Genomic DNA, 15,744 nt, shown 5'->3' with positions numbered 1-15,744 from the left:
GCATACCAAAATTGACTTAGGTCTCCTACCCCTGGTGGACATGAGGTTGTTTTGGGTGTAGTCACGTTTACATACAACATGCAGCGAACATCTTGCTGCGTAGAGCCCAGTGTGCATCCCACATCATGCCCCTCGGGACCGGACGCCACGGGTGGAACACCAGAGTCGGGAAGTACGCACCTTTTTAAGGCGCTTGGCTCTGTCAGATCGCTTTCTGCGTGGCTTGAGCTGGTTTGGGACTCCCTCCAGCAGTGACGGAGGGCCTGGCTCAGCAGACTCGCTGATGGGGTCGGCAGGGAGCTGACTGCTCCCCGTGGGGGGATTCGGACAGCAGGGAGTAACGGACGGTCTTGGGAACGAGGAACTCTGGATTCTGCATCCCAGCTCCGCTCTTCATCAGACAGATGTGAGACTGTAGTCAAGTGATTCATCCCCCCTGGGTTTAAATCTCCTCAAGTAAAAAATAAAGAGAAAACCTCAAAGATCTGTGGGACTCTTCTCCATCAAGCATCCCTTGATTCTGTTTAAAAAATCGCATATTCACCGTCCTTCCAACTCTTGTGTCTCTCTTGACAGACATCATGGTTGACACGCCAGACGAGCAGTCTATTGTGACTTACGTGGCACAGTTTCTGGAACATTTCCCGGAGTTGGAAGCGGTAGGTTTGTTTCCCTTTACTTCGATGCGGAAAGCGTACGTGTCCATCTGTTGGCCATCACACAAAGCTGGGGTTCGGGCTGTGTGGTTCTGTGCAGTGAGCAGTAGTGATCAAAACTGGATCTCAAGTTCCCTTGAGCGTTGCCTTGGCACGTTTTATTTATTTTTTTAAAAAAGATTTTATTTATTCATGGAGACACAGAGAGAGAGAGAGAGGCAGAGACACAGGCAGAGGGAGAAGCAGGCTCCATGCAGGGAGCCTGATGTGGGACCCGATCCCAGGACTCCAGGATCACACCCTGGGCCAAAGGCAGGTGCTAAACCACTGAGCCACCCCGGGATCCCTTGAGCCACCCAGGGATCCCCCCCTTGGCACATTTTAATTTCAGGATCCTAGATAAGGCGCTTTCCATTTATAAGCAGATAGCAAGTTGGACAGCCATACCTCTTGCAAACATCTTCCCCGAAACCAAACTTCACTGAGATGGTTAAAGATGCCTGCTTGGCACACGGATTGGCTACACGATCTTCTAGATGTCGGCCGGAACATGTTAGCAGTTTACTGCGTTTTATCAGAATGTGAAAAAGGATACAAGACAGTGATCGTGCAGAAGCACGCCCTCTTATTTTCAGAATCCCAGACTACACTTGGAGGGGAATCAGACCTTTCAGAAGTTGCCACAGCTCCACTGAGCCTGCAACCCATGCTGTCCCCAACCTTGAGATGATATTAGTGACAGCAACAATGTAACAGTAGATCTTTATTGAATTCACTAGTGATTTACTGAACACCAAAAAAAAATAAAAAATAATAATTAAAAAGAAAGTTTACTGAACACCCGCTGCTTCCTCGGGGGTGGGAGAGGGGGGCTCAGCAGTAAGCTGAATGCATGAGGTCCCTGACCTCGCACAGCCTCGTTCTGAGAGACAAGACAGTTATCAAGTGAGCAAATACATTCTCTAAGTTCAGGTAGTGGTAGGTACTAGACAGAAGCAAAGTAAGCATTTCTTCGTATCCATAGCTTTTAAAAACATATTCTTTTTAACTTATCTGGTGTCTCCACATCTCAGCAAGAGCAGCCATCTGCGTCTCTTAATTAGAACACTTCGCCTGAGTTCTGAAGTGGCTTTTCCACGTCGGTTTTTGTTTTAGGAGAGGGGGATGCACACTGTTTGTCAATACTCCCCTGATTTCGATATGCCCCGTGTGTTTTTGCAGGAGGATTTCTCGGATTTGGATAAAGAAGCTCCAATTGAATCCACTTTTGTCCGCATCAAAGAGACTCCTTCTGAACAGGAGAGCACGGTCTTCCTTCTGACCGAAAATGGGGACCGGGCCTACACCATTAACCACGAAGCCAGCCAACCACCACCCTCCAAAGTCTTCGTCTGTGACAAGCCCGAGAGCATGAAAGAAAGCTTCCAGGATGGCGTGTCCAGCTGTGCGCTGTCAGACAGCGCCCCCGAGTTCATGCACCAGATCATCGACCAGGCCCTGCAAGGGGACCCAGGTAAGGCCAGCAGCACCAACGACCCATCTCCAGAATCTTCCATTTTATCATCGAGAAAGGACAGCCGGAGGTCCAACTCATTGCCGATCAAGAAAACCGTGCACTTTGAGGCCGACACCTTCAAGGACGCTTCCTGCAGTAAGGATCCTTTCTACAGTCATGACTTTCGCTTTGAAGGGAGCCCGAGAGGGACAAAGGACTCATTGAAGCAGGATGGGTACCTCCTGGCAGTTGAGATTGCTGAGGAAAAGTCGCAACAGGAGGCCCCCAAGATTGCGGAAGCAGCCTCTGATGAGTCCCCGGGTGACGTCTCTTTGGCGGACGGCAAGAGCAATCATTCGCAGACTTCCCAGAGTTCTCCATCCTGGAACGGGGAGCCAGAGGGTGCGGGCAGCCCAGGGGAGGAGAGCTGTCCCCTCTCACCCCTTGAGGACAACACCATCATGGCCAATTCCTTGGAGTTCAAGGTCAAGCTGCTGACCGTAGAAGCTATGGGTGGGGAAGACTATTTTGAGGGCATACCCTTCAAAACCTCTAAATTTAGCAGCGACCTCATAGATGTCGCCTCGACCAGCCAGGCTTTCAATGAGGTCCCTTCTCCTCATGAGAAAAAACCAGCAGAGGACGAGGTTTTGGAGGATCACGCTGAGAAACCGGAGAAGAGGAGGAGTAAGTCTGTGCACCAGAGGAAAGATTCGGACGAGTCCCCAGAGAGGCCCGATGGCCTTGAACCTCACAGGGACACAGGGCAGGAAGACCAGGGCTCCTCTCCAGCCCCAGGGGAGGCGCCGGTGGATAAAAAGCCAGAGGTGTACGAGAAGCCCAAGCGCAAGTCCCCACGGCGCCGTCGGGGCGAGGACAACGGGGAGGCCCCGGGGCTGCAGGAGCCAGAGGGGGAGCTGTCCCCTGACCCCCTGAGAGGCAGCGACAGCCTGGAGACCCTGTGCAGCCGCAGCGAGGAGGGCCTGGACTTCAAGCCCTCTCCACCCCTGTCCAAGATCTCCGTCATCCCCCACGACCTGTTCTACTACCCGCACTACGAGGTGCCCCTGGCTGCGGTTTTAGAGGCCTATGCGGAGGGCGTGGAGGACTTGAAAAATGAAGACCTGGAGCTCGAGGAGCCGGAGGGCTATCCGTGTGCCGTGGGGGCCAGGGACGAGGCCCAGGAGGCCGCGGAGGCTGAGGCCTCTCGGAGTAGCTGCAGCTTCTCAGGGCCGGAGGAGGATGTCCCCGAGGCCAGCATCCCCGCAGCGCCTTGTCCCGACGGGGGTGTGGAGGACGCCACACTGGCCGCAGAACCCGCCACCCTGTCCCCGCCAGACGACCGCCAGCGAGGGGAGGCCGACGACTGTGCCCCAGTGGAGAGCCATCAGGTACTCGATGGCGGGTTCGGGAACCCTAAGTCCTGCCCCAGGACTCTACTCGTCCCCCTCCATGGAACAGGGAAGCAGAAGCAGCCCGGTGGCCCGGGCCAGACTTTAAGGAGGCCCTCACTCCGGCTCGGGAAGGCCAGGGCTAGCACCCCAGAGGAGCACTCCTGAGATTTAGTACCTCGGGGCCTCCCGGGCAGCCAAGAGGATGGAAGGGGGTCATGTTTGACGGCCGGGAGAGGTAGCAGCCGTGGTCATTGTCGGGGGTACTGGCAGCCACACCTAGCGTGTGCTCCGTGAACCCTAGCCCCCGCCTCCTGCGATGGCCTGAGAAAACCACGTGAGCTCACCTTTGACCCCAGCCTTGATTTTTGAAGGTGGCCCATTGGTATAATTATCTAGCTCCTGTGCTTGGAAGTGGGGGACAGGCACTTCTGAGTTCTCGCAGCTGGGCACATGCTTTGCCACCGCTTGGTGCTCCCAGTTCACTGAGCTCAGCAGCTCGAGGGGCCACGGGAGTGGGCAGCGAGAGGGTGCAGGGGCCCCTGCCGTCTTCTCCCTCCCCTCCCCTCCAGCCAAACTGGCTTCCCTCCCCCACCCCGCTGCCCAACTCTCAGGCACTCCACACTCTGCTCTGCCCCACTCCGGCACCACTTGGCCAGCACTTGTGCCCCTTCAAATCCCAATGCCAACAATACCTCCTCCCAGGAGCCTGCCCAGCTTCTCCTCAGGCAGAACAGTTGCTTTCTCCTCCATAGTCAGGGACACGTGACAGCGCTCTACTCTTCTGCTACCCTGGTTTGGTGGTTGTGATTTTTCTCTCCCAGGAGAGAATGAGCATCTGTGTATTGGCTTCAAATTCTGGAGAGCAGCCTGGCAGGGCTTGCAGTGCGGGAGACAAAGGTGGATTGCATGGTGGTGTGGGGGTGTAAGGTGGATGTAGGGTAAAGTGAACCCCAAGATAAAGACAATGCTCTGGCTCATGGCAGGGGAGAGTCAAGGCTGAGTGAGGGGCTGAAAGGTGCTCAGGGGAATGAGAAATCCTTGCATCTGGAGGGCTGCAAGAGAAAGGGGCATTATCAGTAGCCTTAAAACATTTAGGATTATTTTTTAAGATTTTATTTTTATTTATCCATGAAAGACATAGAGGCAGAGACATAGGTTGAGGGAGAAGCAGGTGCCTGCGGGGAGCCCGATACGGGACTCGATCCCAGAACCCAGGGATCATGCCCTGAGCTGAAGGCAGATGCTCAACCACTGAGCCACCCAGGCACCCCAACGTTTAGGATTTAGATAGGCTAGAAGTGGAAGTTTGCTCTTACCAGTTTGCCAACCCCAGAAAATGCACTGGGTGGAGCAGAATTCTCGGACAGTGACAGCCTAGAAGCAAGCATCGCAGGAGCCATTGGCCCTTTGGGATCACCCCTATTATGTCCGTCTTCGGACAGAGAAGAGAAGTGAGGGTAGTCCTGCAGGTGCCAGGACCCACCTGCCATCTGCTCCTCCTGCCGCCAGGGAGAGGAACCCGGTCCCGGGCGCCCACCACCACCCACCCACTGTCTGTGACGTTGGAAGCCAGCCCAGCCGAGCAGGCTTTTCCAGCAGGAGACCCCATGATCCAGTGGGGTAGAAATGTCCTGCAGTGAGATCAGGTCTTGGGATCCCCAGGTTGGCGGATCATGACAATAGCTACAGCAATTCGCCGGACTGTTAAGGGACAGAAGATCTCTTAGGACAAAAGAAAGGGAACTGGGTGGGTGGCAGGAAGGAAGCCTTAGTTGCATCTCTGCTATTTAATGTGGCTTATTAGCCGCTCACTTCCTCTCCCTGGGCAGACGGAATGCGGCCTCAGAAATGCAGACGTCACTTTATTCTCTTCTGCTTTGCAAAGAGAGAAGTCATTTGCCAAAAGCAGGTGGTGTGGGTATGTGTGCCTGTGGGCAGGTGATTTGGGGTGTGGCTGAACGAGTCTTGGGCTGGGAATGAGATTGGGAGATGTAGGTTTGAATCTATCTTTCCCTGAGCTGAGCATGAGCTTTTGGGGAGAACTTCATTCCTGGATCTCAGGACCAGCGAGCCACCGTTTGCGTCTCTGGGCTCTGGCCTGCCCCCTCTGGCTCTCGCCCATCCAATGGGCAGGCACCCACTGCTCCCAAGCACCCCTAGAAGTCTTATGGGTGAGCAGAGGGATGGCCTGTGGCCCAGGATGACAGGCGGGGCCTGTGAGTCTTGCCTCCAGGCAGATAAGATGACATGGGAGCATTTCTCTGATACTTGGCTCTTCTTTGAAACATAACAAAAGGAAAAAGAAAAAGAAATCTTCCAACAGCACCAGAAAATGGAAAGTTTGTTCTCTTAGTCTTCGTTTTCTTTTTTTTTTTTTTTTTTTATTTATTTATGATAGTCACAGAGAGAGAGAGAGAGGCAGAGACACAGGCAGAGGGAGAAGCAGGCTCCATGCACCGGGAGCCTGATGTGGGATTCGATCCCAGGTCTCCAGGATCGCGCCCTGGGCCAAAGGCAGGCGCCAAACCGCTGCGCCACCCAGGGATCCCTAGTCTTCGTTTTCTTTTTTTTTTTTTTTTTTTTTTTTTTTTAAAAAAGGTCCTCTTCTCATTTCACCTTGCAGAAAAGGTAGCATTGGCCCGTGGGTGACAGGGGAAGGACCAGCATTTCAGGAGCATTTTTAATTCCTGCTCGGAGCCTTGTTCTCCTGGGGTGTGACCAGCTGGCCACTCTACTCGTATTCTGACACCTGTTGAGCAGACTCTTCCAGCCCCTTAACGGACTCTTGGGAGGTGGCTCCAACAACTCCCGTGCTCCTCGGCTTCTTAATTTCACTCGGGAGCATTGCCAATGGGCTTCCGAATGCTGGGTGTGGACATTGGTCAAAGAATCTTCCTTGTCAAATAAATGCTAGAGATGTTGCTCTGTGCCACCAAAGGCACAGTGAAGCTGTCACCCCACAAGCTACAGGTCTGCCTGTGTGTGTACCTCTCCCAGCTCAGGGGCCACCTTTGCACCTGTTGGCCCACCGGGCTTCCAGGATCCGCTCCTCTGTTTAAGTGGGTGATGGTTGCATTGCCCACTGTACAGGACATCCATTATGGGAAACCCCGTGGTATAGTGAGAAAAAGGTTGATGATTATTTTTTAAAGATTTTACTTATTTGAGAGAGAGAGCACAAGCAGGGGGCAGCAGGAGAAGCAGGGAGCCCGACGCAGGACTTGATCCCAGGACCTCATGACCTGAGCCAAAGGCAGATGCTTCACCAACTGAGCCACCCAAGTGCCCCAGAAGGTCGATAATTATTATACCCATTTGACAGATGAGACTGAGGGTGAGAGAAATAAAGTCGGTTGCATAAGGTGACTAACTCAGGATTTGAAACCAGATCGTAGTGACTCTGAAATCCATGCTGTTTTTATAATCTGTGGCCTTTGCCCTCTGCCCAGGGAGCCCGAGTGCGGGTGGGCTTCTCTGCCACGGCAAGCTGTGCTGCAAGGACACCCCAGGTCGGGCAGGACTGGAGGGGACACCCTAGTTTCCTGGACTCCAGGTGGAGCGGAGCGCTGCGGTGGGGCGTCAGGCACGCGACCTCACTGCGAGAAAGGCTGACTTGTATTCCGGTTGTCTTGTCCTTAAGGCCCAGGAATTCGGAAACTCTGGAACCTTAGCAAACTCTTTAGAAGAGAAGGTAATGGGAGAATCAATCAGCAGTAAAAAAAAGGAAAAAAGGAAGCATGTGGACCACGTAGAAAGTTCAGTATTTATAGCACCCGGCACCGTCCGATCCTCAGATGACCTAGAAGAAGACACTGGTGATCACAAAGTCCTCTCCAGGTATTGTGTTGCTATCTTCTTACCCTGGGGACCCAGCTAGAGAGTTAGTCCCTGAACTCGTTCCATTCTTGGTTTCTGATTCGGGGGGTGAGGGGGGGCCCAGGGGTGGGAGCAGACAGCAAGGGAAACACGGCTTCATAGTTCGTACAGAATTCATCTGGCCGAGGGGTCCTGTGCCGGGACCAGAAGCAGATTCATCCTCACGAATGTCACACAGAAGCTGGACATTAATGGGGGTCCAGGGAAGTGAGGAGGGTTGACTGGCCTCAGAGGAGGAGGAAGCAAGAGAATCATGGGCTTTAACTACGTGCAGGAAGCTTCTAGTGCACATCTGCTCTGTCGCTCCTGAGGGCGCCGGGGGAGCTGGAGTCGCCCCGGGGAGATCACTGAGCTGCCGAAGGGCAGATCCTGCTTTCTCCCCCTTATCATTCAGGGCCACCAAGGTCATTATTGAACCTTGAATTTAATGCCTGAATGCTTCCAGCATTTCCCTTAGTCCCCCCATGAATTCTCACAGCGGGGCCTTAGGCAGGTGGGAGGGACTGCACATCACCACGGTGGGCACGGAGGCCCTGCTTTCCACCTGCCCTGCGCTCTGCTTCTGCACCTGCGCTGCAGGGGACAAAAGGAGCCTCGATGGGGGCCCAGGTGAGGGGCGAGGCACAGTGAAACACCACCGCCCGCTTCGCCCGGGACTCCCCGAGTCCCTGTCCCTGCAGAGACCTGGAGGGGACCGTCCGGCAGACATCCGTGGCTTAGCAGGCAGGTGGTCCAGGCTCCCGTCTCCTCCCCGAGCAGGTCGTTGGCAGTGCTCCTGGGGCGGTCCCCTGGGGAAGAGATGACATGCAGGCGTGCCCCCTCTGCTGTGCTGGGCGTGAGGGCTGCTCCTTGGGTTCAAGAGGCAAGCGCAGGTTTCGGACCTCAGAGGCCCTCAGAGGCCCTCAGAGGCGGGTGGAGAGGGTCGGGCCGCCTGGGGGCTGCGATGGCCTTGGAGCTCAGCACGAGGGATAGCGCGGGACTGGGATTTGGGAGCAGGAGAGAAGGCATTCCGGGTGGAAGAAACAGCCTGAGCAAACAGCAGGCACCTCTGGACGTGTTGGGCAGATGTGGGGGGGTCTGGGGGCAGCAGGGGGAGCACTGGCTGGAGCATCGTGCGTACTGGCTGCAGCAGATGCGCCCGCGAAACCAGTCCCAGTGAAGATGAGACAAGCGGGTAAATGTGGAAAAGGATAGGTCCTCTGGGTGGGTGTGGGACGGAGGCCCGGTTGGCTTTTCCCGGCAGCGGCCTGACGGCTCTGCAGGCAGATGTGCCCAGAGCAAGCAGCGGGCCCCCTCCCGCGGCCTCCCGGCCACCCCGGGCACAGCTCTACAGAGGACAGAGCGTCTTCGCTGCGGGAAAAGCCACATGCCCTCTGCAAGCAGGTGGCGCAGAGGTGTGCTCCTTGGAGGGAAGGAGCGAGGACCCCTGGAGCCCCTCTCCTGTGCCATAGCAGGTGCCACCACCCCTTTGATGGCCGAGAAAGTGAGTTCAGAGAAGTCGTTGCCTGGCCCAATGCTGTTGAACAAGGCTGAGCCCTGGGCACCTCCCCGCCGGACAGAGCATGTTTTCCTGGCCGTACCCTGACCCGGTCACCCCTGGGGCTTCCCGCTGGTCTTGTTCAGAGCGTGCAGGACCTCCCACACCTGTCTCTCCAGACGCATCTGGATCTACTCTTGGTCACCTGCCTTACCTGCCAAGCACCTTGGCCTTCGTGGAGATTTTTTTTTTTAATGTTATTTATTTATTCATGAGAGACACAGAGAGAGGCAGAGACACAAGCAGAAGGAGAAGCAGGCTCCATGCAGGGAGCCCGAACCCAGGACCCCAGGATCATGACTTGAGCCGAAGGCAGATGCTCAACCACTGAGCCACCCAGGTGTCCCTCATTGAAATCTTTGAATGCCTCCCAAGCTCCTTTGCCTTTGAGGACCCTCTGTCCCCTGCCTGTTCCCTGTCTTACTTCGCTGTGTTTCGGCTCGACTACTACTTCCTCCAGGCAGCCTTCTTAGATTCCTCTGGGCTATTTTTAATCCCCCTTTATGTGTTCTCAGAACATATAAAGATTCCTACTCTTTATCTTCATGACATTTATCAAAATAGTCATTTCTCTGATCATTTGTGTAAGGCCGTATTTATCATCTGCTCTCACCCTAGACGGCGAGGCAGCTCTCTGGGGGCAGGGAGGGCCTGCAGCACAGCCCTGGCATTTAGCACCACCCCTGGCTTGCAGCTGCCCTTTAGTAAAAACTCTTCTTCAGGTGGATGAATAAATGGATGAATTGCCCTCTCAGCCTGCAGTGGCTGGGCTCCCAAGGAGCCGGGCCCTCAGTGCCGAGCCCCGTGCCGGCACACAGTAGGGCTCTTGATGATGCTTGCTGAGAGGATGAAGTTGAGGAGGCATACCTGGATGAGCCTCCTCTGGATGGTACTAGAACTCAGAAACCACCTATGGGAAAGTGTGCCGAGAGAGGGCGGGGGAAGAGCAGGAGCCCTTCCTGATGCAGATGTGCTTTTTTACTAGAAAATACTAGTGGGTATTAAGCAGGTGGGGCTCACCTGCATCTCCAGGTACTTCCATGAACTGATCGATGCTCATGGGACAGTGCTGGGTCCCAGGCACTCGAGGTTCTTTTTCCTTTGCAGTGCATTTTGTTTTGTTTCTATGCTATGGTACCTGCTGGGGAAAACTAGCACAGGCTTTGGTTTGAGGACAGGACTAAAATTTCCCTGGACCTCACCCAGCGCCTGGCACATAATAGGTACTCAGTACCTGTTAGCTGGAAACATGCCCAAGGCAGGGGAAGAGGTCGGTGAAGTTTCAGGAGGGCAGTGCAGTGGGCAGGAATAGCAAGGCTGCCAATGATGATTCCCTGGAAATAAACTCTTGGGTCACATGCCTTTTTCTTGGATCCCCGGATGCCACATGGTAGCTTTACCTTAAGGAAGCTGAGATGACTATGTCTGACACCCAACACCCAGTTCTCCTGTTGAGCACCAGACAGGGCCGCTGGTACCTGGAGTATTCTGTTCTCAGCACCAGCACTGCAGCTCCATGACGTGGTGGAGGTGGGAACAATGACCCATTTTGCAGATAAGGAAAACTGATCACAGATGTAAAATGTGTGGCTAAGGTTGCCAGTGAATCAGGAGCCCAGGCCACTGGCTGGGTGTCTTTTGCCTCAGCCCTGGGTGAACCAGCTTTAGTAGATCATCAGGGACACGTTGCCCATCAGCCTCAACGATACAGTCAGAAAAGTAGTCTCCTTGCGCAGGAAAGGAAAAGAGATGGCGCACCCAAGAGCTAGACAAGCAGAGAGCAGCATCCTGCATGGAAGGAGCACCTAGAGAAGGAGTCCAGGTAGCGGGTCTCAGCCCCGATCTGCCATTAGCATGCAGAGGACCCTCAGCAATTCCCAGATCTCAGGATGCTTGGAGAAAGACCTCCCTTCCCTCCCTGAAGCCCTGGCACTTAAAAAAAAAAAATCGTGGTCTGTTTTCTATTTAAAATTCTTTCTCACTGTTTTTTTTTTTTTCTCTTGTAGATGAGGCCACAGTGTATCTTTAATATCCATCCCATTATTTGTGAGCGCACCCCACCCCAACTGGGCATACTGGATAAAATTTCTCCTTTCCGTTGCTGGGTCTGAATTCCTAGCTTGCCTAAATCCACCTGTGGGAGACTTAGGATGGGGGTGACCGTACGACTGAGCCGTGAGGAGCTCCTGGTGGCAACCAATTCAACATGTGTGTTTGTTTTTCAGGACTAGTCACAGTGACTCCAGCATTTACGTTCGACGACATACTAACAGGTCTTTGGAATCGGTTAGTATGTGAATTTCTTCTTCTTCTGCGTGGCCCCTGCTAATCAATTCATTTCCATCCTTCCTCCTCCTCAGCCCAGAGCTTTGAAATTACTGATGTGCAACAAATATACTTTTGGATAGAAGACAAGCAAATTCAAACCTTGTCGTTAAGCGTAGTCCAGTTGGATGTCCAATTTGGGCAAATAGGGGATGTAAATAAATAAAGTGATGATCATAAAGCCCGAAGGCCTCTTTGTCGTAAAAAAAAATGCATCCAAGACCCCCAACCCAACCCCCGCGCACACACCCAGGAAGATCGCCCTCAAAGACAGAAGCGGAACAGAGGTGGAGGATCCACTTTACAGTAGCAGCTCCTTAGTGCTGGGTGTGTTGGGTCCCAAAGCACCGTGGTCTGCACCCCGGTTCGGGTGGTGGGTGGCGGGACCCCTCTGGTTCACTTAGGCAGGGGTGGGGGGAGAGAGTAGAACTCTGTAGATCATCAGTTAGCAGTTTGATTTTGGAACTAAAATGTTTGCAATGTTGAGAGAAGCAAGGCGTGCTCGGCTTTGTGTGTTTAAAATCATTTTATTTTCTGTTTCAGAGATTTCATCTTTACTAATTGGGTTGCGGGGTTTTGTTTATAAATTTCACTGTAGGATCATTTTAGCTATGTTCAATTGAGGAACGCAGCAGATCTGGATGACCGAAGAAACCGAATGTTAACCAGGTTGGTGGCTCCACTGCCAGCTTTGTGGGGTTTAATTTTTTTTTTCTTTTTTAACTATGCAGCCTACCTGGTGGGGGTGGCTCCCCTCCAGCTCTCCTTTGTTGATGGCAATAGTAATAGTCCGAGGTAATGCAGAAGAGCCCCGCTCCAGGGCAAATGCATGAGCTATAAAAGCAGGAGGGAGAGTGGAAATTGCTGGACCCCGGTGGGCAGGACACGGTGCAGAAAGTGCTCTTGGGCCCGAGGCTGCAGGTGCATTTACTCCATGCGGGGTGGAGCCGGGCAGTAGTGACGTGCTGCGGTGCGTGCTCTCCCGTGTTGCAGCACCTGACAACGTGTTCATTCTGTGTCGCCACTGCAGGTACAATACTCAGAAGCTCACTGAGCTGATTTTACAGTTTTATGGCATCAGAGCAGACATGAAGAGGGAGTGCAAACATGCCAGGATGTCTATGAAAGTATTTCTTGCTGTTGGAGAACTAGATGGCCCAGTCTGATATTGCTGAAATGCTGTAAAACTGCCCATTTAGAACACAGGAGACCAGAGAAATCTCACTAACTCTTGACAATCCTGAGATGCCCCCAACCCCGTTAAAGTGACCGAATCACTTAATTTTACTGACTTTTTTTTTTTTTTTTTTTAACTATTTGCCCCGGATTTCAGTTGGCTTGGAAGGACTTAGATTATTGGAATGGAAAGCCTCTCTGAATATCGCCCAGCATCTCTGAGTGTAAAATCCCTAGAAGCCTACCCATCTGGCTTTTAAGAAAGAGGCAAGACCTATTTCCCTCGGCAAGACCTATTTCCCTCACCTACCATAAAATGGAAATATTAATTCACATTGTCCACCCGACATGACATCCTCCCTAGGAAAGTAGTGCTTTTCACTTTTAGGAGATAGAGATTTTGAAAATTGAAACTAGAAAGTTAAAAAAAAAAAAAAAGAAACTAGAAGGTTGAGAAATGCAGTCCTGCTTTCCATGTTTTTGAGCGTTGACTAGCTTGGTAATAAAAAATATAGTTTACATTTTTTTAAAAAGGTTTGAAGAAAGAAAAAGTCTTTCCATTGTCCATTGTGAATCCGTTTCCAGACCAAAAGGCAAACGTTTAATCCCCCGTTGGCCTTACCTCTGTCTGCATCAGGAGATAGTTCAGGGATGAGGTGGTTCTCTCTGTCATAATCTCCACCGCACGTCCCAAATGACCCTAAGAAGCTTACATTCTTGGCTTCTATAAATGCAGCTCTAAGCAGAGGTTCCCAAACCCTTTCCTTTTTTTTTTTTCTTTATTAAGGTTTTATTTATTTAATTGAGAGAAAGAGAGAGAGATCACAGAGGCAAAGGGAGAAGCAGACTCACTGCTGAGCAGGGAGCCCGACATGGGGCTCGATCCCAGGACCCTGAGATCTTGACTTGAGCTGAAGGCAGATGCCTATAGCCAACTGAGCCACCCAGGCGCACCCCCCCCAACCCCTTTCCAATCAGATTATGGCCCCATCCCTCTCCGTTGTGGGAATTGGGAGCTGTGGTCGGTCACCACCGCATCCTTCTGGGCCTTATCCAACCAAGCTAAAGTCAAACTGATCATTATCTTCAAGGTTCTATCCCAAAGCCAAAAAAAAAAAAAAAAAAAAAAAAACTTGGTGGTGGGGGGTAGAGCATGCCTCTGTCTCCAATGGCTGTTTTTAAATGATCTGTAATCAGGGAACTCTATTTCTTTAGATGACTTACCGCGTCCCCCTCTGTCACTAAGGATAGCAGAGTGCTGTCAGTATGCAGCTCTGCCTTCAGGACACTGTGGCATAAAGGAAGGTGTCCTGGATGGGGGGCTTAGTCATCGTGTGGCCTTGAGCAAGCAAAGCCACTGCACCCCACAATCCTCAGTATGCCCATCTGCGGCATGGGGCTGACGGCTTTTCCCTGCTAGGGTGGTGCAGTTGGACTGAGCTTGTACCAGAGCGCAGAGCGCTGGGTGGCCCCCTGGGAAGCCCTCAGCCCTCTGGGGAGGCAGGGGGGCGGCCATCCAGCTGTAAGGACCTGCTCATAACTGCCCTGCCTGTGTCTTCCTCCTGCAGGAAGGCCAATAACTCGGGTGAAGCCACGTTGCCGGAGAGCCAGAGCCCACAGAGCGACTCTCTGACGCAGTTTGTCCAGCAGCCGGATTTGATGTATTTTATTCTCTTCCTCTGGCTTCTGGTGTACTGCCTGCTGCTGTTCCCACAGCTGGACGTCAACAGACTCTGATGCGCGCGTCTGCATAATAAAAACCACAGGCCCCTGACCAGGGGCAGGAGGGAGCTCTTTTTACTTCACTTTATTCGGGTGTTCGGAAGGGGCACTTCTGCAGACAGCTGAGGGCCTCAGGGAAGCAGCCCCCGCCCCCCCCGCTTCTCCACGGTGTCCTTTGTGTCCTGTAAGTCCCAAGCATGCTCTCCTCTTCGGCTTCGTCCTCGAAACTCAGGTGTGTGTTTGGCTGGATCGTTAGATGGGGTTTGCTTTTGAGTCCCTTGCTTTGTCAGGTATGAAGCATCTTTGCATATTTAGCCATAATCTGGGTCGTGGCTCGTCCCCCCACGCAGGTTTCTAAGGGCAGGTTGGAGGAGGGTCCTCCTGATGGGGAAGACGGGGAGACATCCCCTGGGAAGGAAACTGCCCCGAGCTCCTCCCAGAGCGGGGTTTGAGTGAAGGCACTGGGGGTCTGTGCACCTGCTCTCATCTGGCTGTTGGTTGTATCCGAGCAGCACAAAGCTGCAAGCTCCAGGAACACGTGTCCAGGAACGGGAGGCCCGAGGGAAGCGTGGGGGCTGTGTAGTGAGCTGTGGTGCACTCTCTCTCAGCCTACTTTTGGGGGGAAGCTGGGAAGGGTAGGATGTAAATTTTTTGCATCGGCTGAATTGAGGTTAAAGCTGTGATTTTCAAATATTTGCCACCAACGGAACCCTCCTTTCAAATGACTTCTTAGTAGGGGAGAATTTAGATTCTCAGCTCAGCAGACACAGGCCAGGGCCTGGGATCCCTCCCACTTTGCCTCACCAGCACCCCCAGCTTCTACTGATGGCTCCCGAGACCTCTGCGCCAGTCTCCAAGGCCCCACAGGGTCTGCCAAAAGCTCCTTAAAAGCCCAGAGGAGGAGCGCAGGAGTGGCTGGGCTCAGAATAAGTCCGGGCTGCTGTTCAAGCTGGGAGTGGCCCAGCCGCCACCTGCCTTTTACGTACACCTGCGACAGCGTGGGCATCCTTTGTGGTCGGTCATGATGGGATTCTTGAAAAGACTTTCTGGAAGGTACCCCGAGAAGTAGACCAGAACAGGCAGTTTGTGAGGTCTCCCCACCCTCCCATCTTCCTTCTGCCCTGCACCCCCCAGCTCCCACTTCCCTCCAAGATGCAGGGCCATGGTGACCCTCCTCCCATCTTTCCTGCCCCTGCAAGTGGTACTCAAATGATCACAAACCATTAGGTCAGGAGAGGCCCTCAGACAGCCTCTTGTCTGCCAAACCCAGAGAGGCAAAGCAGGTTGACCAAGGCCACGCAGCCAACCAGGAACAGACTTGCAAGGGCACCCGTGCCACCATGAGCTGTCACCTCTTTGAGGAAACTCGTGTTGGGCCCATGAAGGTCCCAGAAAAAAAAAAAAAACAAAAAACTAAATGATGAGATTAAAATGTCCTCATTTAAACAAAACCAAAAACTGGGGCCAGCGACAACCTTTGCTTTGTACTCCTATTTTCCCCATGAGGAAGCTGCATGCGCTTTCACGCTCGTCCCCCGTGACTTTTGGAGTGCCCTTGATGGT

General features: G+C 53.0%; 1 protein-coding gene across 8 annotated transcripts in view; it reads left to right on the top strand.

Annotated features, from left to right (window-relative positions):
- Positions 1-14,249, top strand: part of CLMN (calmin) — a 106,189-nt gene extending 91,940 nt beyond the window's left edge. For 3 of the 8 annotated variants that reach the window (XM_077910470.1, XM_077910468.1, XM_077910471.1), the window contains 7 exons: positions 577-659; positions 1,878-3,542; positions 7,186-7,382; positions 11,184-11,244; positions 11,882-11,952; positions 12,314-12,410; positions 14,032-14,249. In XM_077910470.1, the coding sequence (XP_077766596.1) occupies positions 577-659; positions 1,878-3,542; positions 7,186-7,382; positions 11,184-11,244; positions 11,882-11,952; positions 12,314-12,410; positions 14,032-14,196 (2,339 nt within the window). In that variant the 3' untranslated portion in view covers positions 14,197-14,249. Of the gene's footprint in view, positions 1-576; positions 660-1,877; positions 3,543-7,185; positions 7,383-11,183; positions 11,245-11,318; positions 11,468-11,826; positions 11,953-12,313; positions 12,411-12,616; positions 12,828-14,027 lie in introns of those variants that run through there. The other 5 variants (XR_013386802.1, XR_013386803.1, XM_077910469.1 and 2 more) reach the window with 5 other exon arrangements.
- The last annotated feature ends 1,495 nt before the right edge of the window (positions 14,250-15,744 follow it).

Source organism: Canis aureus, chromosome 9, assembly GCF_053574225.1.
Source record: "Canis aureus isolate CA01 chromosome 9, VMU_Caureus_v.1.0, whole genome shotgun sequence".
NCBI lineage: Eukaryota > Metazoa > Chordata > Mammalia > Carnivora > Canidae > Canis > Canis aureus.
Note: the sequence above shows the minus strand (reverse complement) of the source record. Positions and strands in the feature narration are given on the sequence as shown.